The 13,339-nt window shown below is 40.9% G+C and overlaps 1 protein-coding gene across 1 annotated transcript in view; it reads right to left on the reverse strand.

Moving 5' to 3' along the window:
• SLC9A7 (solute carrier family 9 member A7) overlaps nucleotides 1-13,339 on the reverse strand; it is a 65,867-nt gene that overhangs the window by 31,053 nt on the left and 21,475 nt on the right. Inside the window, exons 3-4 of the mRNA XM_056861719.1 lie at nucleotides 5,373-5,572; nucleotides 2,404-2,481 (exon numbers count right to left, since the gene is read on the reverse strand). Of these exons, the coding sequence (XP_056717697.1) occupies nucleotides 2,404-2,481; nucleotides 5,373-5,384 (90 nt within the window). The 5' untranslated portion in view covers nucleotides 5,385-5,572. The remainder of the gene's footprint in view (nucleotides 1-2,403; nucleotides 2,482-5,372; nucleotides 5,573-13,339) is intronic.

Here is a 13,339-nt window from a genome sequence, read left to right on the forward strand (position 1 = left end):
GGATGGAAGGCTGAGTCAACCTTGAGCCGGCTACCTGAAACCAACTTCCGTTGGGTCTGAACTCAGGTAGTGAGCAGAGATTGGACTGCAGTACTGCAGCTTACCACTCTGCACCATGGGGCTCCTATTTATTCGTGCATAATCCTTTTTTCTTAGGAATTCCATTCCAAAGACCATGAACCATACATGCTCTGTATGTCCCAAGTCTAGATACATCTACTACTACATGATAATCCCAGTTAGGCTCAATCAGTGGACAAGTTTGATCTTGTGTCGTTCCTCCATCCCCAGCCGCTTTTGCCAACCTCTCTGCGTGTTTCCTTGCAGCAGCTAAAACAAGGGACCTTTCCTCTGTAGTAAGCAGGATACGCAGCAACTGCTGCATGTCCTGATATGCTGGATCATGTGTAGAAATTACAGATTTGATTAAACTAGCCCTATTCACCGAGTCTATAGAATATGGAGCATTTTGTGGTTTCCAGTTATAAAGGTCTGATGCTATAAAGGTCTCAAAACTGGACTAATTAATGGTCTGTTTCCACTATCCCAGACCCTAAACCCAATTTATTCCTATTAACCAGGACACATGCGGGGTGAACACCATGGAACCTCTTTACTACTTTCCTGTCCCATTATGCCCCAATTGACTGTAGCACTTGATGTTCCCTCTTTCCATCGAGGGACCACTCCTAAGCTTGTGCTTACTTCTAAGCCAGTGCAGCCTCAAACCAGGTTCAGACAGGTAAGAGGACTTACAACCCTTAGGGAAAATTAAACATGACACACACTCCTTTTCCTTCAGGGGATTCCCAGCCAAGCATCCGCCCCTGACAATCCTTTCACCTCAATGACTCCTTCAGCTGTTGGATGGCCCCAAGGCTTCAGCCCTGAATCACCTCCACCCCTGAAATTGGGGGGGGGGTGCCCAGAAGGGAGAGACTCCACAAAGCCAGAGGCCACACCAAGGTCGAACGACCCAGCAGTGTCAACACTAAAATGTTGCCATAAATAGGTTTGACCCTGGTGCTGTTGAGCCAATAATCACCCACCACGGGGGTGAAAGGAATAAAAGTTTGTTTCTGTGCACACAAATAAGGTGCTCTTTCCGATGGGCTTTTTCAAGAGCTCGTTTTAATGCCTTTCCGTCGGCCTTGCTCAGCGGGAGATTCCAGCATTTACCTCTGGAGTCTAGGTTGTGCCCTTGTTGAGACAATCACCCATATTTTATTGTACTTTGAATTTTATCAGGATGTCAGAAATAGGCTGATTTTGCCCTTGTTGACCAGAGTGTTTAAACATTCAGATGATTTTATGATTAAATATTTACTTGAGGATAAAGATGCCAACATTTCCTACACAGTGGCAAAGTTTTGCTGCATTGCCACTAGAGTGCAAAGAGCTCGGGTTAGTGCATCAAAACTGTAATCCTGGCTCTGTATTGATCAATTGTAACAACATTTATCTGCTGGTCAAATTATCGTAAATAAACTGAACTGAACTAATAAGGTGCCCCCCCCCAGCTCAAGGGGTTGTTGAAGAGAAGCACACTGTACTCCCAATCACAGACAATTTGGAGCATCTCATTTCCTCCTTCCGTTATACATATTTGGAAAGCACATTACTAAATGGCACATTACTCATTATTATTCAATACGGGTACAGCTTACTATCTTATATAATTAAACTCCCACTGCGATGGCGCAGCCATCCTTGGAGGAGGACCACTTTCTAACAAGAGGTGTGTTACGACCAACTTTACGTCACTAGTAACTCCCAGTCATTTTGTGCAAGGTTGACCTGAGCTTGTTGTGATCTTAGCATTGTTTATGACACTCCAGCTGTTCCTTGTTATGTATTATTCCCTAACAAAACTAAGAATGCGAGACACATCTAAATTATTTAAATTAGATTTCAATGGTATAAAAGTCATAAAAATTGTCTCAAAGCTTTGACTGAAGTAGGATATAGCAACTATAATAATTAATCATTAGAATTAATCTAAGTAGGATATAGCAACTATATTAATCTAAGTAGGATATAGCAACTGTAATCATATAATCATTAGAATTAATTGTAATATATCAATATCACTAATTAATATATAATTTATATTGACATATTTATATTAAACGGTTTATACAAATTTACCAATCTATTAATATTAACAATCAGCAGAATTTGGAATATGACACTGAGAAAAATATTCCAAGCCCTGTTTTAAGCTACACATTTTGAAGTATAGAACTGCTTTAAAATAACAGCGTCAAACACCAGCCGGCCAAAAAGCCAATCATGATTCATGAGGCCATCAGTAACTCAAATTCATTATCAATCATCAGATCCTATATACACGACTGAGACACACACAGATAAAACTGTGTCCAGAAAATGATTTGGGCTCACCTTCTTCAAACTATAACCAGCATGAAAAATAATAGGAGGCAGGAGGATGTTGAAGAACACTTCTGGGTCAAAGGTTACCTTAAAAAAAAGAGAAAGAGGGCTCTAAGACCAAATTTTTTGATAGCTAAAAATTGCCAAGATTTTGATGATACAGATCTCTCATGTCAATATCTCCCAATCATATCAGTGTAAACTATTCAGAGACTGATGGGCTTTGGGAAAGAAGAGTATCGGTGACTTAATTTTGGAAAATGATAACGTTATCTCGTAACAGCCTATGCCTATACAAATAAATTTACTCTTACTTATATTGTGTAGTGGTTAAGAGCGGTGGTTTGGAGCGGTGGAGTCTGATCTGGAGAACTGGGTTTGATTCCCTACTCCTCCACATGAGCGGTGGAAGCTAATCTGGTGAACTGGATTCGTTTCCCCACTCCTACACACGAAGCCAACTGGGTGACCTTGGGCAAGTCACATTCCCTCAGCTTCACCTACTTCAAAGGGTGTCTGTTGTGGGGAGGGGAAGGGAAACGGATTGTAAGCCGGTTTGAGTCTCCCCTGTGGCAGAGAAAGTCAGCATATAAAAACCAACTCTTCTTCTTCTATTGTACTACTGTTGTGCAATAGTAGGCATCAGGGCTGGTGTCACCATACACTTAGGTGGAGCATCTGACAAGGCCCAGTGCCAGTTACAGTCTCTATCTTTGAACAAAATGGATTTCGGACCCTGACTCTCTATTTTACCATTACAAATTGTGACTTCTGTTTAGACTGCAGTGATACAGCACTGAGTGATTGCTAACTGCAAGTAGTTAGAAACACCAGGAAAGCACCTCTTAATATTGAGAGAAACCTTTCATTAAGGGAAGGGGCAGCTTGTCCAAATGGATTTTTACAACAGAAGACCCCTCCCATGAGAGAACCCCAATGCATGATTATGGAGTGATATTATGGGGTGAGGAGAAGAATGAATTGCTGTATTTTTTATTCTATTTTGTGGAAATGCTCCAATGGCTTTGGGAAAATCTGTGGATTCAGCTAAAGGAGACCAGAAACTGGTGTGTCAACTGGGATATTAACTTTGCTAACTCCGTTAAGATAAGCAGCTGCTGAGATGCCATGAGAAGCAGCCTGCACAGGACTGGGTTCCACACACAAGGGAAAAAAGACACCTCCCCCCAAAAAAGCTGTTTACACACATAGATGAATACTTTCCCTTAAACTCTAGCCTGAAATTCATCATTGGAAGTCCCCAGAATGCACTGCTGACTGCTGAGAAAACAAGAAGTCCCCAGGACACAGGTGAACACCTGTAACCATGGCAAACAAGACGACCAGTCTCATGACTGATAAGAAGAGCTTGGACCAACATTGGTTCTTGTAGGTTATCCGGGCTGTGTAACCGTGGTCTTGGAATTTTCTTTCCTGACGTTTCGCCAGCAACTGTGGCAGGCATCTTCAGAGTAGTAACACTGAAGGACAGTGTCTCTCACTGTCCAGTGAGAGACACTGTCCTTCAGTGTTACTACTCTGAAGATGCCTGCCACAGTTGCTGGCGAAACGTCAGGAAAGAAAATTCCAAGACCACGGTTACACAGCCCGGATAACCTACAAGAACCAATGAACTCTGACTGTGAAAGCCTTCGACAATATTTTGGACCAACATGTTTTTTTGTGATACAGAGAAGATGCTATGGGTATGGGGTTTTGCAGTCCCCTGGATGTCAAAATAAACAATGAACAAGGGAAAAATTAAGTCACTCCTCTCTCTCTACCTCTTAGGAGTGACTTGCCACCACCCCTGCCCAAAGAAAACATAGAAAAGGCCAGGGGGAAGGAAAGTTTGGTATACAGCAGCCTCTTTTTTGGTAATGGCAGCTTTCCTTTTTAGGCCAAAAGCAATGTTTTCTGTTTAAGGGCCTCCTGCTTTGAGGATCTCTTGAGGCCTCCAAAGGCCCACCCTCACCTTGCCTTCCCCTCATTCTACTTCTCAGGAGTCAGAGGGTGAAGAGGCTCACAAACTGATTAGAGTCCTACCTCTACAACATTCCTGGATCCTTGAATGGGTATCTACAAAACTGCATCAGCTTGCTCGCTAGAAAGCTGAGCTAAAACTGGAAGGACAGAAGGGTGGGAGGGTAGCAATTAATGGTTTAACATTTAGATTGGCTAATATGCATTGTTTGTTCTCATGTTTGCAGTTGTTTCGAGTATATTCACAGGTTTTAGTGCTTTGTGGTTCATCTGTCCACTACCTAGTGTGTCCTCTGCTGGGCTGAAACCGATTTAGAATTATACTCTATTTGCTCATGCTTCAGAACTGCCTATTTATCTGTTAATTTTATTTTTGTAGCCATCTTACTGATGGATTTGTACCCATGCCTTTTCATATGCGTTCCTGTATCAGGCATCCAGTTCAGTTTGCAGAGTACAATTGATTTAGTAGTTTATTGTGCAGTAATGCCTTCCAATAAACCGTTTAATTCATATTAATAACAATCTGGATTCTGCGCCTTCCTACTGACAATGGTGTAACCACTGGGGTGATAAGAACCCCCCCCCCAAAAAAATAGAGGTCTCTTGCTTAAGGAGACCAAATTAACATTTGGTGGTGTGAAAAAGGTAGAATTCTCACCTGCCATGCAGAAGGCCTGAGTCTGATTTGTGACCAATGCACCAATGTTAATTCATGCAGAGAGGAATTTAATATGAGTTCTTAAGAGTGTATATTATCACCATCTTTGGTTTCTAAAACCAACAGGGAAGGGTGGAACAAGGAAGCAAAAAAAAAAGAACCCTTCTATTAAATACTTTTGAGTGCCACTAATTTGCTACAAAAGCATCACCAATTCTATTATGCTGACAACAGAACCCATAACGCAAACAGACTCAGCAGAACACAATTGTTTCCTATATTCAGCCTCAATAAGTGGATCTGCACATAAACAAATTCAAAGGGTAATTCTCACTTTCCGCAACATGTCATTCTGTTCCACATTGTGTATTTTTCCAGGGCTTATTTCTCCTTTTAGCGTATATTCAAAATATTTCCCACTGATGTTGACCAACAGGGTTGTAAAGGCACGATTCCCCTGGGAGCAGCTGAACGCCTTATCTTGACCACTGACCGAAGGTGAGCCATACCTCAAGATCACTCCGACAATCAGCCCTGAAAGACAAAAAGGTTAACTTTTATTTATGGTTCAAACACTACATTGGAGTGAATCAGGTGGAGATTACAAAGTTTCTTCACAGTTAAACTTTTGAACCATATAGCTCTCTTCAGGATGCTTTATTAAAAGCTGAGCTTCTTTCAGTCAGCAGCAGACTATTATTATTCTACACATTGACTGAAGCCATTGCTTTGACCCTCAGGCAGCTCTGATTCCAACAGAAATGCTGGCTGTTTAACTGCCCCTCTCAATAATACTGCATCATGAATAGCTCGACATCTGGTCTATGTTGGAAATGTTGCAAAGCCAGGGGCACTTTTTATCATTGCTGGTGGACTTGTAAATCAGTCCAGAAATTCTGGAAGAAAATACACAAGAACATAGAAGGCATTCTCGGTTACAAAATTATATATGACCCTAAACTATACCTACTGAATAAAACTCCAGACAGCATCGACAAGGACCAACAAGACATGTTAAAATACTTAGTTACAGCTGCAAGGATAGTTCTAGCATCGCTATGGAAAACTAATAGAATTCCACAAATCGAGACTTGGATTGATAAAGCATACGAATATATCACAATGGCACAATTAACTAAAACACTACAGAAAGAAACTCAAAAACAAAATAGATAAATGGAAATCCTTCTACGAATATATTAAAACCAAAAAATGATAACAAAACTTTATAAGACACAGCAGATTCATAATGTATCCTTCTGTATCCCATTTTCTATTAAAAACCAATAAAAATATTTATTAAAAAATAATAATAATACTGCATCAGCTCCCACTTTCATCTACCTTTTTTAGACATTGCAAGGACCCTCTTTAATATCACATGCATGCAGCACAAAGAAATAGGCAACATACAGTGTCCTCCTGACTAAGGAGCAATTTCACCAATGTCTCAAGCTGGAGAAAGGTAGATTTAGAGATGTGAAAGCCCGAGGGGGGGGGACATGCTGGTGCCCCCGTGTATCTTTTTCCAATATGGGAGAACACTGAGAAAAGACTCCTATGATCCCCCCCCCCTTTTTTGGAATGAGGGAAGTGCGCTAAAATAGCTTACAATGAAGCAACCTGAAGCTCTTTTGCTTTAGTATTAGGTGCATTTATAGCCCCACTTGTAGGAAAGTAGGGCTTTTGTACTTTTAAATTCCATAAATATGCCAATTAATACAATTTTACATGGTAAGTTATTTATTATGCATTTTATGTTGTTAAAAGCAGAAAAATGGGGTGCTGTTCGATAGGAAAGTATTGCATATATGTAGGAAAGTATTGCATATATGTTGCCTCTCAAAGTGTCCCTTCCCCTCACCCCCCATATTTTCTTTGGCTTCAAATTTTACATCTCTAGAGGAGTGTCAAAAGGGCTTTTAAAAAAAATAAAAATAAAATAAATCACTGTTACATGGGACTGGAAGACCACTGGCCCAGCTAGCATAATATGCTGTAACATGCAGCAATTCTGTCTCATGCAGATGGCTTTCCCAATGCAGAGTTCTGGGATTCTTTTGACTGGAGATTCCAGGGACTGAACTGGGAACTTACTGCACACAAAGCACATATTCTGCCACAGAGCTATGGCACCTGATGCTCAGTGATCAAAATCAGTACCTTCCCTGGTCCCAGGTAAAAAGAAACCCCAGAGCTGCCGTGCACATTAGAGTCTGAAACTCTGTTTTGAAGAGGCACACGCTCAGCTCTACATACAGTCTATGATGCTACAGAATGGTGTGTTTAATAAGTTATTTTTTACTGACACATACTCATCCGATACTCAAAAGGAAGTTATTTTTAGTAGAATGCTGTTGAGGGTGCAAAAAAGGTTACGGGGGTGGGGGGAGGCCCTTTCAATTAAAATACATTCAGTGCCGTTCTTCTCCCATGGGGAACCCAAGATAATTACCTAAACAGTTATTCCCGACATCTCATAATACAACCCTGAAACATCTCAGTAACCATACCACTTTAAGACCCAGGTAACACATAAACTGGCCATCTACAATAAACAACACAGAACAGTAAATTTAAATAAAAGCCCTTGTAAACAGGACTGCTTTACACAGACTACAAAAAACAGAGAGGGGGGACACGGCTAGGACCTCCCCTGCTAGCCCCTTCCAGAGCTCTGGAGACATCACGGAGAAAGCACTTGAACAGGCTACACAGATGTCACTCTCCTGCGAGATAAGATGGAAAGAGGCAGTATGTGGGTACCAGGTCATACAAGGATTTCAAGGTTAAAGCCAGCACTTTAAACAGAACCCAGAAACGTATAGGCTGCCAATGCAAGTGTTCTAAGATTAGGGGTAATATGCTGAAACTGGCAAGTCAGTCTGCCTAGACGTAGGCAGCATTTTTGACAATAGTGCTGACCCATCAGCACAGAGACTTTTCAGACCATCAGCTTTCTACTGTTCTGCAGTAAGAGATCTCAGCATAAATACGGGGATTCCATCTTTCAGCAAGAGGAAGTATAAGAGGAAGGAGCAATCTGAAGCTGAGGTCACAGATGTAAACTGAAATAATCCTGAGGGAAGACAGAAATAGCACAGGCAGAAGTTAGCACGAGCAAAGGGGAGAAGTAGAATAGGAAAAAGTAATAACGGCATAATGAATGGAAGGTACAGCATCATTGCAAGAAGATCTTGGAGACCAACCTCTACATCAATGAAGAAACATTTTAATTGTATGTGTTCACTTGCCTTATGGAACTCACTTGTTACAGCCTGGATAACTACAGCAATCAAAAAATCATACTCTTTTTGGAAGATGGGGACAGGTCCCTTTCCATTAAATACCTCTTATGCTTTTAATTCCTGACCAAGAGACTCAGAAGCAACATGCAGCTGTCCAGCATCAAAAGGAATTTTGAGTGGGCCCTGCCATCTCATTTTAGAAGTTTAACATCTGGAAGACGTGCCAATTGTACTGTGTTTCATAACAAGCAATACCAGAGCAAACAAAAAGTTACATCAAAAAAAAAGATGGCCCAGGAGACCGACACCAAAGAGCATATGCGACAAGGAGTAATACTGATGTAAGTTTTATGTTTGTTTACATGCCACTGCCCCTTTAAGACTGAGCCCTGCGGCATTCTGGGAAAATGGCAGTCATTGGTTCTGAAAGTGTTTTTCAGAAATAAAAGTCAACATTTTCTACACACCCTGCCTTTTCCCCTGATCGGAGTGTAACACATACAACTTGCAAGAAAAGGAACACACACACACACAAAATCGTTCCAAAGCCCAAATGCTACAAGGAATCCAATGACATCAGACAGCTAAACTATGAGTTTGCGGAAGAAATGCATTGAGCCGCCTTGCTCCACTTCCCAGCTAACTGCTGACATGAATTAGCAGGAAAGCTGTGCCTCAAAAAATAAAGCCATGTAGAATAATCACTGCAGCGGCTGAATAATGAGGCAGTAGCTTATTCGGCTGCTCAGAAACAGAACCTAAGAGATACCAGACAAAAAAGACTGGATAAAAAAAGATGCTGGAATTGACCGAGATGGCGAAGCTTACAGCTTTGATAAACCAGAATGATAATGTACAATTTGGGGGGGAATGGGAGGCTTGGAGAACCTATTGTGAAAATAAATTCTTAATGGGACCATTTAAAGGATACTCTTTGATCTAATCCCTTATTTATACTTTGTATTAATGTTATATTAGGTTTTGATTTAACGAGCCCCGTGGCGCAGAGTGTTAAGCTGCAGTACTGCAGTCAAAAGCTCTGCTCACGACCTGAGTTCGATCCCGACGGACGTTGGTTTCAGGTAGCCGGCTCAAGGTTGACTCAGCCTTCCATCCTTCCGAGGTCGGTCAAATGAGTACCCAGCTTGCTGGGGGTAAAGGGAGGATGACTGGGGAAGGCACTGGCAAACCACCCCGCAAACAATGTCTGCCTTGGAAACGTCGGGATGTGACGTCACCCCATGGGTCAAGAATGACCCGGTGCTTGCACAGGGCACCTTTACCTTTTAGGTTTTGATTTAATAATGTTGGATAGGATAAGAACAGGTTAATTAAAATAATATTGGGATTAGCTCCGTTAGCAAACGTTTATACAATTCATTTTTAGGTGGAAGAGGGAGAGGGGGAGGTAATCTTATTGTTAAATTAGGGATACTACTTGTTTTTCTTTTTATTACTATTATTTTTAGTATTGGATGTCGTTTGTTGATATGTTAAATGAAGAAAATAAAAAAATATTTAAAAAGAAGAAGAAAGAAACAGAACCTGAGAAGCAACTGCCTGGTGCCTTTTTTGGAGATGATATAAGCCTGTGGGCATAGGGTTGGCAGGTCCCTCTTCGCCACCGGTGGGAGATTTTGGGGGTGGAGCCTGAGGAGGGTGGGGTTTGGGGAGGGGAGGGGCTTCAATGCCATAGAGTTCAATTGCCAAAGCAGCCATTTTTCTCCAGGTGATCTGATCTCTATCGGCTGGAGGTAATAGCAGGAGATCTCCAACTACTACCTGAAGGCTACAAGAAAAACTCAACACTGCTGTTAATATAAGATAGTCGTAAGAACCAAACAGGGTAGGCTCGAAGTATCAATCTAACAACAATATTATTCAAAGTTAAGCAATACAATTACATACAAATGCAACAAATACTATACAAATGTGCTACTCAATAACAAAGTTCAATAAATACAACAAAAGCCCAATGGCTGTTGGATTATTTATTGAACTTTGTTATTGAGTAGCACATTTGTATAGTATTTGTTGCATTTGTATGTAATTGTATTGCTTAACTTTGAATAATATTGTTGTTAGAGCCTACCCTGTTTGGTTCTTATGACTTTCTGAAGGCTGGCAACTCTAGCTCAGGTGGCAGCTGTTGCCGAAGGAGTGGTTTCTAAAAACACCTGGGAGGTTCCAGGAAAGGTGCTGGTGGGTGCCATGGTGCCCAAAGGTATCATGTTGGGGGCCCTTTCTATAGGAAGATTCCTCCCCCTGGTCATCAATTTAAAGTCTGACTGTAGATAGGGCTCCTACTTTGTTTTCTTTTTATCTCCTAAAAAAGTTTATTCATACGTAACATATATTTAAACAAGACCAGCTCAGAGTATTTAATAAACTGAAGAAAGAATAATAATTATTCGAACAAGAAAAAATATTTTAATAAAGGAAAAAAGAACAAACACAGAATCATAGTAAAAATTCTTTAACTGCAGATTGTACTTTCAACTGCAGTATTAGCAGAGTAAGCTCAACCTTTCTTGATACAGTAGAACTTAATATTCATTTGGAATTGCATCATTAGGGCTCCCGAATTTGGTTGTGATTGCTGCTAGCATGCTGAAGTCAAGAAGTTTATTTATTTAAAGCATTTTATGCCACCATTCTACCCAATCAGGGTCCACAGGACAGTGAATATTTAAAAAAAAAATTGAGCAATCAAAATCTCAGCAGTCTGTTGAACATGGTTCTAGTCCTTCTGATGCCCATTGTAGTTACTTCTGATGAGTAAGATCTCTAGAAATGCAGCTATAGTATCTTAACACTATAAATCTTATCTTCAGTGTTTCTATTATCTGCTTTTTAAATTTAGATGACTGAAAGGCAGAAATATCATTTTAAATAGCTGTAGTTAGCACTTCCAGAATTCTTTATAATCTTTGTTAGTTTCCGTGATCACTTACTGACAGAAACTTTCTCCTTCCCAAGATTACAACACAACTTATTTATTCAAGTTCACAGATGCTCCTGTGTAGCCAGTTTTCCCAGTTTGCAATGAACTTAGTGGGGATGGAGAGGCAACTAGACAATGGAACACACAGAAACCAGCAAAGGGATCTAGCAGTTTGCATTTCATGACTGCACAAGAGAAACAGATATAAATCTAATAATCAAAACAGCAGCCTCTTCCCCCATTCAAAAAGAAGTAAAAGATGTTGTGGAAGGGAGCAGCAGCACAAACAGCTTTAACTGTCATGACTTCTTCCAAAGAACCACGGGAATTGTAGTTCTGCAAGCATGCTGAGAAGGTTAACAACCTCTGACCCTCTCATTGCATAACCCCTAAGGAAAGAGATGAGAAAAGGGGAAGCAGCCATGATTGTTAAAGCACTTTGCTGTTGTACAGTGAGCCTCTCGCAACTCCTAAGGCGCTTGGTGAGATTTCTGTCTCTATATCTTTTTAATCTCCTATGGAGCTTCAGCTTCTCTCTCAAGGCCAAGGGTCTGCAACCTATGGAGCCTGAGCCACATGTGGCTCAGCATGGAATCAAACGTGGCTGTTTTAAAAAGAAAATGGTATTTATGGTATACTGGAGGGGTAGGTGGGATGCTAGAGAAACCAGTATGTGGAGCGAATGGCAGGAAAATATTTTTATGAGATTGAAGGGTTTCTCAGAGACATTTTATAGGGAGGGGAAAGAAATAGGTAAACAGCTGCCAGTAATCCAGATGTGAACCATGCGCAGATTTATGCCAGTGGCACCATAACAATTGCACAGGGCGTTCCTGTGTATATTGAATACTTATTGTGACACCTTTGTGTGTGCAACTTCATAAGGAGTCACAAGAACCAGTGCTCAGCATACAAGAACATAATGGCTACGCATATTAATAATCTATAATCAGTCATGTTAAACAGTATATTTTCATTCATGCCATTGATTTCCTCATACTGGCTCTCTGTTGATCTCTTGCTGTGAATTTTGATATATGTTGGCTCTTTAATTACAAAAGGGTGCTAACCCTGTTCTTCTCTGAAGTGAAAGAGGAAAAGCCTTAACAGTCATAACCAAGCAGTTGCTATATGACATTAATATAGAACATTCCTGACCATTGTCCCTGGACCACTGGAGGTTTCCAAATCTTTTATGAAAAGATTTACACAGTGTGAACATGTATATTGATTATTTTCTAAACACCCACTAAAGGTATTCGTTCTCCATTTTTCCAGCTTCCTAAAAGTCACTCAGATAAGACTACTTTAAACGAGTATAACCACTTCTATAGCACCTGTGTTATCATTATGCCTATGCAGGGCAATTAAGTTAATCACATGACAGGTGGATATAAATTACGTGTAGCCAAACATACCACAATGTAGTGAGCAAGTTTTCCTGGAAATTCTTCCTTGGGCATGTCCATATTTATTCTCACAACAGTCCTGTGACAGAGCAACTGGCCTCATGCAAATTTCATGTCTCTGTGGAAATTCAAACCTAGGACTCCCCAGAACAATACACCCAACTACCTCAACAAACTGGTCATTTTATAGTATGTCGGCATTTTTCAAACAGTCACTGAAACTACGAAAATGTGATCTGAAATATGTGCAAGATTAAGGGAAAGTAGTCATTCCTTCTAACAGGAAGTTAAGTCCCCTAACATGAGAGGTTTTTTTTGGGGGGGGCACATTGCCCTTTCCTGGATTTTGAACTCATGACGCTGCCCTATTCTGAATAAGACCCTTGGTCCATCAAAGTCAGTATTGTCTCCTCAGACTGGCAGTTTACAACTGCCTTGTAAACTTCGGGATATGACGTCACCCCATGGGTCAGTAATGACCTGGTGCTTGCACAGGGTACTACCTTTACCTATAAAACCAATTTACCTGCACCAAATGCACTCTGGAATAGCTTTGTCTCTCCAGGGTCTCAGGCAGAGGTCTTTCACATCCCCCACTTGCCTGATCTCTTCAACTGGAGATGCCGGGGATTGAACCTGGGACCTTCTGCATGCCAAGCAGATGCTCTACCACTGAGCCACAATTGATTTTGCAGACTGG

Source organism: Euleptes europaea, chromosome 16 (genome assembly GCF_029931775.1).
Source record: "Euleptes europaea isolate rEulEur1 chromosome 16, rEulEur1.hap1, whole genome shotgun sequence".
NCBI classification, from domain to species: Eukaryota; Metazoa; Chordata; class Lepidosauria; order Squamata; family Sphaerodactylidae; genus Euleptes; species Euleptes europaea.